The 13,034-nt window shown below is 60.3% G+C and overlaps 1 protein-coding gene across 10 annotated transcripts in view; it reads right to left on the bottom strand.

The window, feature by feature from the left end:
• Positions 1-13,034, bottom strand: part of Ptprs (protein tyrosine phosphatase receptor type S) — a 59,721-nt gene that overhangs the window by 2,238 nt on the left and 44,449 nt on the right. For 2 of the 10 annotated variants that reach the window (XM_075942613.1, XM_075942614.1), the window contains exons 11-31: positions 11,895-12,200; positions 10,989-11,182; positions 10,842-10,868; positions 9,585-9,702; positions 8,412-9,011; positions 7,988-8,085; positions 7,131-7,384; positions 6,647-6,740; positions 6,334-6,549; positions 5,744-5,901; positions 5,461-5,472; positions 5,072-5,184; positions 3,874-3,971; positions 3,665-3,788; positions 3,256-3,431; positions 2,991-3,110; positions 2,080-2,234; positions 1,709-1,994; positions 1,386-1,564; positions 374-500; positions 171-296 (exon numbers count right to left, since the gene is read on the bottom strand). In XM_075942613.1, the coding sequence (XP_075798728.1) occupies positions 171-296; positions 374-500; positions 1,386-1,564; positions 1,709-1,994; positions 2,080-2,234; positions 2,991-3,110; positions 3,256-3,431; positions 3,665-3,788; positions 3,874-3,971; positions 5,072-5,184; positions 5,461-5,472; positions 5,744-5,901; positions 6,334-6,549; positions 6,647-6,740; positions 7,131-7,384; positions 7,988-8,085; positions 8,412-9,011; positions 9,585-9,702; positions 10,842-10,868; positions 10,989-11,182; positions 11,895-12,200 (3,581 nt within the window). The remainder of the gene's footprint in view (positions 1-170; positions 297-373; positions 501-1,385; positions 1,565-1,708; positions 1,995-2,079; positions 2,235-2,990; positions 3,111-3,255; positions 3,432-3,664; positions 3,789-3,873; positions 3,972-5,071; positions 5,185-5,460; positions 5,473-5,743; positions 5,902-6,333; positions 6,550-6,646; positions 6,741-7,130; positions 7,385-7,987; positions 8,086-8,411; positions 9,012-9,584; positions 9,703-10,841; positions 10,869-10,988; positions 11,183-11,894; positions 12,201-13,034) is intronic. The other 8 variants (XM_075942619.1, XM_075942620.1, XM_075942615.1 and 5 more) reach the window with 8 other exon arrangements.

Raw genomic sequence — 13,034 nt, 5'->3', positions numbered from 1 at the left:
CAAGATGCCACCTTCTGTGAATGCCGGCTGCTCACACAGCCGATCACAGCACAACCCTCAGAGCTGACGGTGATCGCTAAAATCCACAATAGCTCCCAGCAGTGCCAAGCTCCCACCCTGGTGAAGACGCCTCCTGAATACTGCCCCAGCCTCTGCTGCGCCCCACTCACCCGGGCATCCGTGACCTTGAACTCGCGGAGGATGTACTGGGGCATGTTGTACTCTGCCATCGGGTCCACCACAAAGTACTGGTAGCGGGCAGAGCGCTCGGCAGGCCAGTACTGGTGGCATTTCTCCTGTGGGGGGGGGGCCGAGGGCAGGGTCAGAGGCATGGTCCTGCAGGGACCTCCCTGGGGGCCCCAGGCACACTCACCCGGCCCATCTCCCGGAGCTTGGTGAGCATTACGACAATGGTGGAGTTGTTCTCCCACAGTGCGCGCCAGAAGTCCTCCGTGGTCTCTGCCAGCGGCCCCTGCGTCGCAATGTAGGCTTTCTGCTGCCTGGGGCGGGGCGGCAAGCGTGGGGTCAGCCTCCATGGGAGGCACACTGCGAGACACATGTCCTCTGTCCACTCTCCAAAGCCATCAGACACACTCAGCTGTGACAGCGTCCCCTCACCCTAGCCAGGGCGCCACCTCTCGGAACTACACTCTGTGGAGCCATGGGTGCTAGCGGCCAGACCAGGGCCATCTGGACAAGCAGCCAGAGCTCCAGCTCAGCTCCAGGTCAGACTTCAGCTCAGTGTCACCGAGGGGACTCTGGGCTCTAACTCCTGCAATAACCAGGACAGGTGTGGGGCCATGGAGGCAGCTCAGTGGGCAGAGAGCTGGCTGAGCATGTGGGAACCTGAGTTCAATTCTCAGTTCTGGGACACAGCAACAAACCATCCTGGTGGTCACTGCTCAAGTGTGGTGTCTGAGCAAAACCAGCCCCACAGGCTCAGGTCCCCAACAGGTGCACGTGCCACAGAGCTGGGTTCTGAGGGTTCAGGGGCCCAGGGCTCTCTGCCTCTCATTTGCAGTTAAGACGTGAGCTCCTGGCTACTCCAGCATCCTGCCTGCCTGCTTGCCGCCACGATGGACTGACCCCCGGAACCCTGAGCCCCAAATAAACTTTCTTCTTTAAACTGCCCTGGCGTCCATCACAGCAACAGGACAGTAACTAAGGCAGCCCGTAGAACCTACTTGGGGAGTTTCAGATGCCCTGGCTCACTAAAGAACGTGCCTAGGAAAAGACGCAGCATGCAACCAAAAAAAAAAAAAAAAAAACCCCGAAAATCAAAGCTAGGCAAATCAAAGCCAGGCAGCGCAGGGTGAGGACAGAGGCCAGGACAGGGGGCGAGGGCGGGGGCGGGGGCGAGGCGGCCCCTGGAGGCCCCAGCACACCTGTAGCCGTCAATGAAGCTGGCATTGATGTAGTCGGAGCCCTCGACGCCGCGGATGGGCTGCAGGCACACGCGCGAGCTCTCGTATGGCAGGATGTTCACCAGGCGGTTCTTAAACTTGTTGCAAGGCAGGCTGGCGGTGACGAAGCGCGAAGTGTGTGCCTTGGAGCTGGCGAGCCTCTGTGGGGACGAGAGGCGGGGCGGTCAGGACAACAGTGAGGGGGCTGCAGGGGGGACCCCACCTTGTTGATTGTATGTATAAGGTGAATGCGGAGGTCAGAGGCCCACCCGTGGGTCCTGGGGCTCAAGCGCAGGGTGACAGACCTTGAACTCCAGCTCCATGCCCGTGACATGCTCGCCAGGCTCCACCTGGGCCAGCTTCTGGATGTAGGTGTAGAGACTGCGTGCGGGGACCTCGGTGTTGCCACAGCCCACGGCCTCCAGCAGAGCTTCGTGAATGAAGCTGTACTGATCCTCCGTCTGCACCATGTAGTTCCGCTGTGACCGCATGAGCGTCACATGCCCATACACGTCCACCGTCTTCTCAGTCTTAATGCGCTCCAGCATGGCGTCGATGACGATGAAGCAGCCAGTGCGGCCCACGCCCGCACTGTGGGGACAGATGCCACGGTCAGGACACAGGGCAGGACGGGACAAGCCGGGCAGGGGACAAGCCAGGGCTGCACTGTGCACACCTGCAGTGGACCACAATGGGGCCCGCGTCAGGCGGGTTGCAGGTCTTGACTCTGCGCAGGAATGCCAGGAAGGGAGTGGGGTACTCGGGCACCCCGTGGTCCGGCCATGCTGTGAATTGGAAATGGCGCACCTCACGCTTCTCGCTCGAGCCATTCTGGGAACAGAGGGAAAGCAATCTGTCACCATGGGCTAAGGGCACCCCAGAACACCTCAGTCCACACTTCCCTGGTTTAGGGGCTTTTACAGGGCATCACCCACTGTGCCCACATCACACTGACCACAGCCTGGGTCACTCAGCCCCCCAATTCCCTTCCCTCACCCCAAAATGCACTAACCCCGTGCTGACTCCAGGCGTCCCCCATCCTGCTCCCAGGGCCTGCAGCTTCCCGAGCACAGCCCTTCCATATCCCCCTCCCTCAGAGTCAAAGCAATCCGTGTCCCCTCTGAAGCTCAGCCCTGCCCGATCCTGCACACCCTCCACGTTTCTCCAATGCTGGGATGCCCAGACCTGCAGCCCTCCCACACACGATGTCCCTTCCCATGCTCTACAGTCACACCCATTATACAGGGGAAGGACGCTGGTGATGGCGGCCCTGGGGGTTCACAGTGCTCCTTCCTGCCCCACAGCAAACACGCAGTACACTGCACCCTGATGCAACAACTGGACTGAGCGGATTCAGCTACACACCAAGGGCGGCCATCATTTAAGATGTGCACGGACAGAGAGATGACTGTGTCCTTTCCCGTCAGGACAGGACTCGTGGGTGGCAGAACCCAATCAGCTCAGAGGCAGGCAGGGCACACCACACTGCCAAGCCGGGCTGGCCGTGTCCCGCTGTGGCGGCAGGTGTGTTGTCAGCCTGGGACACACTCATCTTTCTGTGCGACGCCTCTCCTACCCAGGCCGCACCTTGTGTAGGGAAAAGGTCCTGACGCAGAAGGTGGCCAGCTCCATGGTGTCCAGCAAGGTGACCTGGATGAAGCCGTAAGTCTCTGTACCTCGGTTAGGCCAGTACTGGTCACATTTGATCTGTGTTGGGATGAGGGGAGGTGGGTGAGGAAGGGCGGTGGCCAGTGCCCTGGGTGCCGTGGGCAGGTGATGAGGGGAGGTGGGTGAGGAAGGGCAGTGGCCAGTGCCCTGGATACCGTGGGCAGGTGCTGCCCGTGGTCCTCACCCGTGACTTCTCCTCCAGCCGTGTCATCATGACCACAGTGGCCGACCGCTGCTCCCACACCATCCGCCAGAAGTCCCCAAAGGTCTCGGGCAGGGGCCCCTGTGTGGCGATGTATGCGTTCTGCCGACGGTAGCCATCCACATAGTTGGCGTTGATGTAATCACTACCCACGATGCCTGCAGCCGGGCAGGGTACCAGGGACAGCTTTGTGGGAGCTGCCCAACTCACCCTTTGACCCGATGCACTCTGGGCCACTGTGGGGATGGCCCTCTGTGGCTGAGGTGCTGGATCTTTCTCTGCGGGACCCACTGTGGCAGTCGGTTTCTCCTGTCACTATGGTACCCTCCCCACAACGTGACAGCCCAGAGTGGACAGAGGCTGACATAGACAGTGCAGCCTCCTCCCCCACCTTCAAGGGGCTGCAGGATGACGCGGGAGTGGTCGTAGGCGATGACGTTGGCATAGCGGTTCTTCGGCTTGTTGGCCTCCAGGTTTGAATGTTCCCAGGTGAACTGCTGCCCGGGGTCGATGGACTGCAGGGGGAGGGCAGGCTCAGGACTGGCAGGGCTGGGGGGCTGGAGCATAGGTCAGGGAGGCCCTGCTGTAACCCCAGCTCACCTCGTATTCCTGCGAGAGCTTGAGGCTGTCGTTGGCTTTAAGTCTCTCCATGTGCTCCGCCATGTCTGCGATGGGGATGGGCGGGTGGCTGAGCATGCCTGTCGGGAGACGGACGGCTGAGGGTCAGTGGGCAAGATGGAGGATAATGTCCTGGTCCCCACACTGCCCAGGGCTCCAAGGTCCTAATGTCTTGGGACAGAGACAGAGAAGCAAAGGCAGCTGGTGCGGCTCAGAAACATGGTGCCTGGGTGTTGCCCTCCCTAAGACCAGAGGGGCCGAGCAGTCCTCCAAAAGAGCGCACTGTGTTATGTGCATGCGTTGGGCTGTCCCTGGTTTCCTGTGGCCTAAAGAAGGCTGGGTCTGGCGCTCTGGTGTGGAATCCAACCTGCAGTCCAGGCCCTGCCAGTGCCGGCCAGGAGAGCTCTTCTTTCAGCTTTGATCCTGAGTGGTTGTGTCCCCTTTCCTCACACTGACCTGCCGAGGGGCAAGGGAGCTATACGGGCCCTGTTAGGAGCTTTCGGGGATTCTCACTAGAGTCTGAATGTCTGCTATGAACTAGCTCAGAACTGGACCTTAGGGTGAGGTGAGACTCTGGGCACTTGGAAGAACACAGCAGATGTCAGTTAGACTCAAACTCAAAACCCTTGCTGGCTGGAGCTCATGATGGGGGAGAGAGAGAGAGAGAGAGAGAGAGAGAGAGAGAGAGAGGGAGCATGCCTTTAACCCAAGCACTCAAGAGGCAGAGGCAGTGGATCAATGCGTTCACGGTCGCCTGGTCTACACAACAAGTTCCAGGACAGCCAGGACTGTTACACAGAGGAATCCTAACTCGAAAAAAAAGTGCGTGCACAGCACAGGTGCCACAGAAGTCCCAGAGTGCACTGCAGGGCAGGGGCAGTCAGTCAAACACGAGGCTGCCCACTCGGTAAGAAGCATCTGACGATGGGGCCTGCAGAAGTCTGAGACCACCGAGCGAAGCTCAGGGCTCGGCAGGTGCAAGGACACCTCCAAAGGCCTGTGGGAAATGGCCAGGATGACCCTTGAGACCCTACCCGAGGGTGGGGGCACAAAACTGCGGCTCTCCTGCCCAATCCACTGTTTTCTTCTGACTTTTTAGGCCGCCACATAACTAGTAACTGACCTCACTTGGTGATGAGAGCCCCACCCAGCCGTCCCCAACCCCAGAGCCAGCACACACCTGGCGTCTGGAAGTTGATTCGCCGCATTTCCACAGGGTCCTTGGGGTGATGCGGGGCGAGGTCGGCATTGTTCAGCAGGCATTTGGTGCGGGGCTCAGAGTCCTTGCGTTTACTTCACGGAGAGTGAGTGGGACAGACGGCCCAGGGTCAGCACACGCACAGTGGAGGGTGCCCCTCAGGGGTGTGAGACTCGGGGGAAGGGGCCACTACACTCAGCACTAATCCCACGGCACCTTGATCCCACACTGAGCCTTAACCTCGGTCCAGCAAAGCCCCACATGCCGACAGAGCCTCAATCCCAGATGAAGGCTGATTCCATCTGGGGCCCCAATCAGGACTGAGCCCAGCTCCTCCCACCGTCGCCCACCTGCCTCAGACTGATCCTCACCTGTCAGGTTTGCTGTCCACAGGCCGGAGGAGGTGAAAGAAGAGAAGAGAAGACCACGTGAGAGCGTGCCCTGCTGTGATTACAGTGGCCTCGCGACCCTGCTGACCCTCAATCTCTGGCAAATGAGGGCTTGCCGTTCATGTCTGGACCCCACTCCGAGGCTCACCACGGTTCTCTGGGGAAGGTGTGGTGGGCCCTCACCTGTGGGATGTGTAGTGGTCCTGCCCCTCACGCTGCCTGCGAGGCCCCCCTCCCCCCGCCTCCTGCCAGCCACAGGGCTCACTTCTTGTACAGCAGAATGGCAATCACGATGCAAATGATGAAGACCACGGCCAGCACGGGCCCGATCACCCAGATGAGACCTTCCTCACCGTCCACGATGGGCTGGGGGTCGGGGTTGTCCAGCTGGAACGGGTCTGAGAAGGGACTGGCTGCAAATGTCTGCAGGGGAGCGGCAGGAGGGCTGCCATCAGGACTGGCCACACACTGGTCTGCCGCCTTTTGCCTCCCCGACTCCCTCTGCTTCTCAGGAGCCCACGAGTGATGGGGATGATGGGATACCTTTTCTGGAATGCTCCTACTCATCCTTCAAAGCCCCTGCTCCCAGGGTCCTTCTCTCTAAAGGATAAACTCTTGGGTCCCCCTCTGCCAAGTCCCTCCCTCTTTCCAGGACTGACCAATTGGGAGCTGATGAGGTCTATGCTTGGCTTCAGGGATCAAGTTAGGTCAACCTCACTGAGAGGTCCCCTTGTCCATCAGCTTAGTGAGGTAACTGGGGCAAGCCAAAGTCCTCTGTGCCCCCATTCCCACACCTACTTCCAGGCTGGTGGCCAGGCCTAGCTGGGATGTGGGCAGGCACCACGGAGGACTTACAGGCTCGTTCTTCTGCAACACCGCAAGCACAAAGAGGACGTAGCGGTGGCCTGGCTCCAAGCCGCGGTTGTCAAAACCGCCATATTGCTTCTGGTTCCCTGGATGGAAGACGGCTGGCAGGATGGAGAAACGGGCAGCAATGTAGGGCCGGGGCACTTCCAGCTGGCGTGAGTGGCGCAGGCTACGCCTCTGCAGCCGGGAGATGTCCTGGATGAGCTGCGGAGATAGGGGCGTGGCAGCTCAGTGCTCCCGGGTCAACGTGTGCCATAGCCTGGTTGTGAGCAGGCCTAGGAGAGGGGAGCGCTGGCCTCACCTCTTCCAGATCCATGTCCTCAGGACTACCCATCAGGATTGGGAACTGGCCGCCACGAGTCTTGCGCAACGGGACCATCACAATGAAGTAGTTCCTGTGGAGGAAGTTTGGTGGTATGTGTCCCTTGTCCACGTAGCACCCACGACTCCGCATCCCGGTTTGGGGCCACATGCCTTCTGCTAACTTCATGGTGTTCTAGTTCTCGAATTCCTGTGTACCCCTCAAAGTCCAAGTTTCAGTGCCCATATGCTCTTAAATCCATTTTCCCCTGCTCCCAGGAGCACTTCTAGTTCCTCACTGGGGGCTCCTAGTCAGGCCCCCATCAGTCTGGAAGCACAGAATCAAATCCTCACAGAGGCACTAAGACTGCCCAGTGAAGGGTCAGGCTCTGTGGGGACAGTGCTATGGGGCAGGCTGACTGACCCTTGTCATTTCGGTAAGGGAGAAAAGCGAGGCAGAGCCTGTGTGGGGAAGGGAGGCGTACTGCACGGTCACAGGGCTCTGGCCGTCGGGCAGGTAGACCACGATGAAGCCGTCATGGTCGGGCTTCGGGGCGACACTAGGTTTGCCACTGAGCATGTTGAAGGCGGTCCTGGCGGTGACGGTCTGCTGCAGGCCACCCAAGCTGCTGCCACGGTTGGTGAGCACGAAGTTATAGAAGGTGTGTGGCTTGAGGTGCGTGATCAGCTTCTTGGTGGTGCGGCCATCCACATCCAGTGTGAGCCCGTTGTACTGGATCTGTGGGCGGGGCCCCCGTGGGCAGGGCTGGCTCAGCGGGACAGCTCACAGCCTGTTGACCCCAGTGGAGCCACAACCTCAGAATGCTCACCATGAGCTCAGGCTGGCTGTCCCGAGAACCCAGGCAGAGTGCCAACACCCTCCCAAGCCTGACTGAGCTCTGGTCCTACACTGAACTTCACATTCAACTAAGCCTTGATCCGTGGCCAAACTGCAATCTCCACTAAGCCCTGAAGCCAGTCTGACGACCAACCCAATTGTCCCAGGCCATCCCTAACGCTAAGCCCCAACCCTAGCTGGGCCTCAAGCCCACAAGAAATCCTGGCTGCAGGCGGAACTCCCAGCTGAGCTTCTTGACTGAGCTTCAACCCGAGGTGAGCCCTATCACCGACTGAGCCTCGATCCCAGGCAGAGGCCCAACACTGACTGATCCTCTTCAGTCTCAAATCTGCTCAGGTCCCAGACTCTTCCTTAACCCAATCTCAAACTTAAAGGTGATTCCTGATCTTAGACCGAGTGTCACCGAATCCCGACCTCGGTTGGCTTTGCCAGCTGATTCCAGCCAGAGCCTGGGTGTCTCCCGCCCTGCTCTCACTGTGGTACCTTATAGGGCGTGGGTGAGTTGTAGTTGTCGGGGAACTCCCAGCTCAGCAGCACTGACGTCTTCATGATCATTTTCACCCTGAAGTTCTTGGGGGAGACTGCAGTCGGCGGCAAGCGGGGAGAGAAAGAAGAGAGACCAAGTAAGCGCTGAGCCAGAGCCGAGGGGCCCTTGGGGCGGCCCCTGTCGTCCCTGCGGTGCGCTGTGCCCTCGGCCTTCCTGCCTGGCCCGGCCCTGCCTGCCCTGTCCCCAGTGCCTGCTGCTGCAGAGACGACGCCGCTGCGGAGAGAAGCGGGAGGGGCGTTGCCGCCGAGCCGCATCCCACCTGTGCCGACCGGAGCCTCGGGCGCCTGGGCTGATTCCGTGGAGGCCGAGACTTACCTGCGGGGAGGGGCGGGCCGGGGCCGGGGCCGGGGCGGCGCCTACCTGGGTCCCGCGCGAGACTGTAGCGCAGCGGGGGTGAGAAGGGGCCCGGGCCGCGGCGCGTGTGCGCTCGCACGCGCAGCTCGTAGGCCGTCTCCGGCCGCAGCCCCTGCAGCGTGAGCGCCGTCTCCGCACCCGGCTCGGCCGCCGCCGCCAGCTCCGTTTCGGTCGCGGGCCCCGGGGCGCCAGCCTCCCGGACAGACACCGTGTATTTGACGATGGCGCCGTTGCGCTCGGCGGGCACGGGCGGCAGCCAGCGCAGCAGCACAGAGCCCGCGGACGCGTTGCCCGCGGCGCCCAGGATCTGCGGGAAGCCGCGCGGGGCGTCCTCGGGGATGCTCAGTGCCGCCGCCGCCTCTTCTCCCAGTCCCGCGCGTCCGCGCGCCGCCAGCCGAAACACGTAGGTGGCGCCTTTGTGTGCAGGCGCTGCGAACCGCCGCTCCCACGCCGCTAGTTCCAGCGTGGCCGGTGCGGCGTCTTCACGCCCAAACTGCAGGCGGTAGCCGAGCACAGGGTCCTCAGCCACGTCCGCGGGGGGCTCCCAGCGCGCCAGCAGGCTGCCCTCGGGGGTCTGCTGCACCGACAGGGTGGGGCGGCCCAGCACTGCGGGGAGAGATGGCCAGACTCATGCCTCAGCCCGTCACTCAGCCCCTCCACCCTGACCATGCCCCCCAGACCTTAAGGTCTAGTTCTTTTTTTTTTTTTTTTTTTTGGTTTTTCGAGACAGGGTTTCTCTGTGGTTTTGGAGCCTGTCCTGGAACTCCCTTTGTAGACCAGGCTGGTCTCGAACTCACAGAGATCCGCCTGCCTCTGCCTCCCGAGTGCTGGGATTAAAGGCGTGTGCCACCACCGCCCGGCTAAGGTCTAGTTCTTAAAGATGCATTTTAGCAAGGACTTTTAAGCAAAGGCTTGGATTCCAGGGTGGGGCACGAGGACATCTCTCGAACATCCTTTCAGCACTGGAAGCCTGACTCCCACACTGCTGCTGAGAGACAGCCAAACAAGTAGTGTCCAGGCAGAGGGCCGGACGAGGACTGAGACAGGCACTGGTTGGCAGTGTCTGGAACCTGGAACCTCCGAGAAAAGCCCATGCCTTTCCTCTCTTGGTCCCACTGGCCTGGTATGTCTTTACACTATACAAGCTTGAGAATCATGGGGACTGCTCTGGGCCTGTACCTGCTCCCTTGGTCACCACCACCTTCGGCTTGCTGCGAGCGCCATCGCCTTTCATGGTGTACGCGGCTACTGTGATAGAGTAAGCAGTCTCAGGCTGTAGGTTCGTGATCACCATTTCCTGTGAGTGTGGATGGGAGGGGGTGTCAGCCATGGGGCAGGCTGCTCACCTTCTCCCTAAGACAAAGACGGGACATGGGCAGACACACTGGTGAGCGCATGCATAGATCACAGCATGCAGCGGCCACACCCTGTCAACTGCACACATCCTGGGCCAGGCTGTCACCACCAGAGTGCATGAGCAGCCATCGCAAGGGCACCCCCACTTCTGTAAAGCCAATGAAGTCTTCCCCAGCCCCTCATTCCCTCAGCTCCAGTCACAGGGTGTCCTGGGCGCCCCAGGCCTTGGCATGGCTTGGCCTCCCTGAGCCCACTGAACTCTTGGAGATGCAATGCAGTTACGCTGGCTGGAGTTTTCAAAGTCACTTGTGAACCGCAGCCGTCTCATGCTAAGATGCAAACTGCAGACTTCAAGTCAACAGCTGCGGAGGTGCAGGACTGGAGTGGGAGTCTGGTGCAGGCTGTGCAGTGAACGCCTCTCCTTCCCAGACCACCCTATGCCTGGCCCCTCTCCTATCCAGGTGACAGTGTGACACCGTGCTGGGATCCAGTTCATTCACACCGTACCCCACACAGTGGACGTTCCAACACATTGGGTCCTGTTGCCCCCTTCCTGGGGACTTTGGTCAGCCTTGGCCACCAACCCTCCTGAGCCCACAGCACAAGATCTGTCAACTCTGCAGTGGTGACTGACATGTCTTGCACACAACCTATGCACACATGCAGTGTGTATTCTTGTAAGCAGGGGTGCACGCGTACACACACACACAGCATGCCTGGCTGCAGAGTCCTCAGGAGCACAGGAGTGGGGGATGGGACAGAACACAGGCAGGAAGGACAGAGGGCGTCCCCTGGAGCCGCAGAGAGTGCAGAGAGTCGTCTGCAAGCCCCAGCCAGGTCAGAGGCAACTTTAGACCTTATGCGAAGCCCTTGTCTCCTGTCAATCTGACTGAGCAGCCCAGAGACAGGCAGTGCCAATTCCACTCGGCTCTGAGATGGCAGCCTGGCAGCTGTCCTTCCCCACCCTGGGTCCGTCAGAAACTATTGAGGGCACGTGAGGGACACAGGAGGAGCCCGGGGGACCACGGGCGCGTGCAGACTGCACAGTGTGGACGGCAGGTGGCTCGGGAGACTACTCACGTATTCGGCAGTGTCGTCCATCTCCCACTGAGCGGGAGGCGGTGGCGGGGAAGAGAGGAGGGACGTGAGAGGGGGGCCGGCAGTAGAGTGGGGAGTAGAGAGGAAACAGTGCCCAGGCGCCCCTGCCACCCCAGCCGTGTGGCCCACCTGGGCATCTGCCAGCATGATGTCCTTGATGCGCGGTGGCCCGCGGGCCTCAGCGCCTTCCATGCGCACATAGTGGACCTGGTAGCCGCGGATCTGCCCGTGCTGCCGGCCGGGCGTGGGCGAGCGCCACAGCACTCGGATGGCCGTGGCGTTGAGCGCCTCCGCCTCCACCTTCCGCGGGGGCGCGCTGGGCACTGGCGGGCAGGAGGGGGGCGGCGGGGCTGTTACAGGGGCACTAGGCCCCGCCCCGGGCCAGGGTCCTGGGAGTTGCTGGCCCGGGAGGGCGTGGCCCCCTCCAATCCCTACTTTCCCAGGACCTGCTGCTGCACCACACAACAACCAACCGCGGTCCCTCTCCTAGGCCCCATTCTTAGCGCTTGTCCCCCTCAGAACTGATACACACCTCTGCAGTCTACAGATGGGGAAACTGAGGACTGGAAAATGGAATCCGTGATCCCAGGTGATCACAAAGCTGGGACAGACTGGGCGGTCAGTCCAAATGCATCGTCCCCTGGTCTGCTAGGCTGGGAGCCTTTTTTCTTTTTTCAGCTTGCCATCAGGCCCAAAGCCTCCCTCCCGGCACTGGGCACCGACTGCTATTCACAAGTCCCACGTCCGACGATGCTCCGCTCCTAACGTATCACTAGCCTGCCTGTCACACGGCTTTCCCGCTTCAAGCTACATGGACTCTTGAACCATGGGTATATGTTGGTGGAGGCAGGATGATGCAGGGCCACCAAGAGTCTAAAACTCAGGTTAAGGAGGCCACCTTAGAGGCGCACCAAGGGAAGAGGGTGCCCCAGGCTCAGGCTACCTGTGGTGAGGCCCCCCGAGATGCAGCTTGCTCCTGGCTTCCTGGCTCCCGCTCTGACCCCAGCCCTGGGTCCGGCCAGGGCCGGTGCTTACCGTCTTCGTCGGTGCGGACGACCACGGGCGAGCTCTCGGGCCCTGGTCCCACCTCTGTGTAAGCCACTGCGGTGACACGGTACTCCGTCCATTTCTCCAAAGCTTCCAGAAGGATCTGAGTGGTGGTCGGGGGTATGTTGTTCACCTCCTTGGGGTCCGGGTCCTCTGAGCCCAGCGGTCGGTAGCGGACGCTGTAGCCCACCAGGGCCCCGTTGTGAGTTTCTGGCGGTGGCGGGCGCCAACTTACCAATATGGCCGTGGAGCGCAAGCTGGTGCACTTAACGTCTTGAGGGGGGGCTGACGGTTCTATTGGGGAGAGCGTGGGGGCGGGGAGGTGGGATGGGCAGGGAGGGCAGGGACAGAAGATGGGAAAGAGAAAATAAAAAGATGATAACAAAACAGAACGAACCAAAGAGAAATCGAACCCAAAAGAAGCAGGTGTCAAACAAAGGTGAGATGGGAGGGTGGGCGGGCGGGAGGGCTGGCCAAGAACAGCTGCGCTAGCTGTGTGAGAGAGACGAGACAATGGTGGTGGGGGAGGGGCTTGCCACTGGGCTCCTCTGTGTGCTCCAGACGATCCTACTGTGTGTCATGAGTATAATGCCGGCTTCGTGGAACCGAGAAAACAATTACCGAGCACCCTCTTGGTGCCTGGCATTAGGATGATGAGACCAGAATAGAAGCTCCATGCACTAAGGGCCTACTGCCCGCCGGCTCCTTTACAGAATAGGGAAATCATTTCCCAGACTCCTACTATGTGTCAGGCTCCACAAGGTTGCTAGGACACTGTCATATCCTTCAGAGAATGGCAGAAGTCTAGTTCCTGCATACCTACTATGGGCCAAGCACATACTGGCCCATAATACACTAAGGGATGTACTTGCTCCAGCAACTGAACATCTACTGGGTGCCAGGCACCCCACAGGGCTTAAAAGAATGGGAGCAAAATCACCTATGGCCCCCAGACCTTTTCTATGCTGGGCATCATGCCAGAGGAGAAGTCTACACACAGGGGCATACTATGTGCTGGGTGTTTGTCAAGGGGATTAGGAATCAGATATCGGGGTCCTACTATGTTCAAGGCGTCTTAAGACAACATCAGATTTACTTACTCTCTGAACATCTCCTTCAGGCCTTGCA

Source organism: Microtus pennsylvanicus, chromosome 12 (genome assembly GCF_037038515.1).
Source record: "Microtus pennsylvanicus isolate mMicPen1 chromosome 12, mMicPen1.hap1, whole genome shotgun sequence".
In the NCBI taxonomy this organism is placed as follows: domain Eukaryota; kingdom Metazoa; phylum Chordata; class Mammalia; order Rodentia; family Cricetidae; genus Microtus; species Microtus pennsylvanicus.
This window is presented reverse-complemented; position numbering and strand designations above follow the sequence as displayed.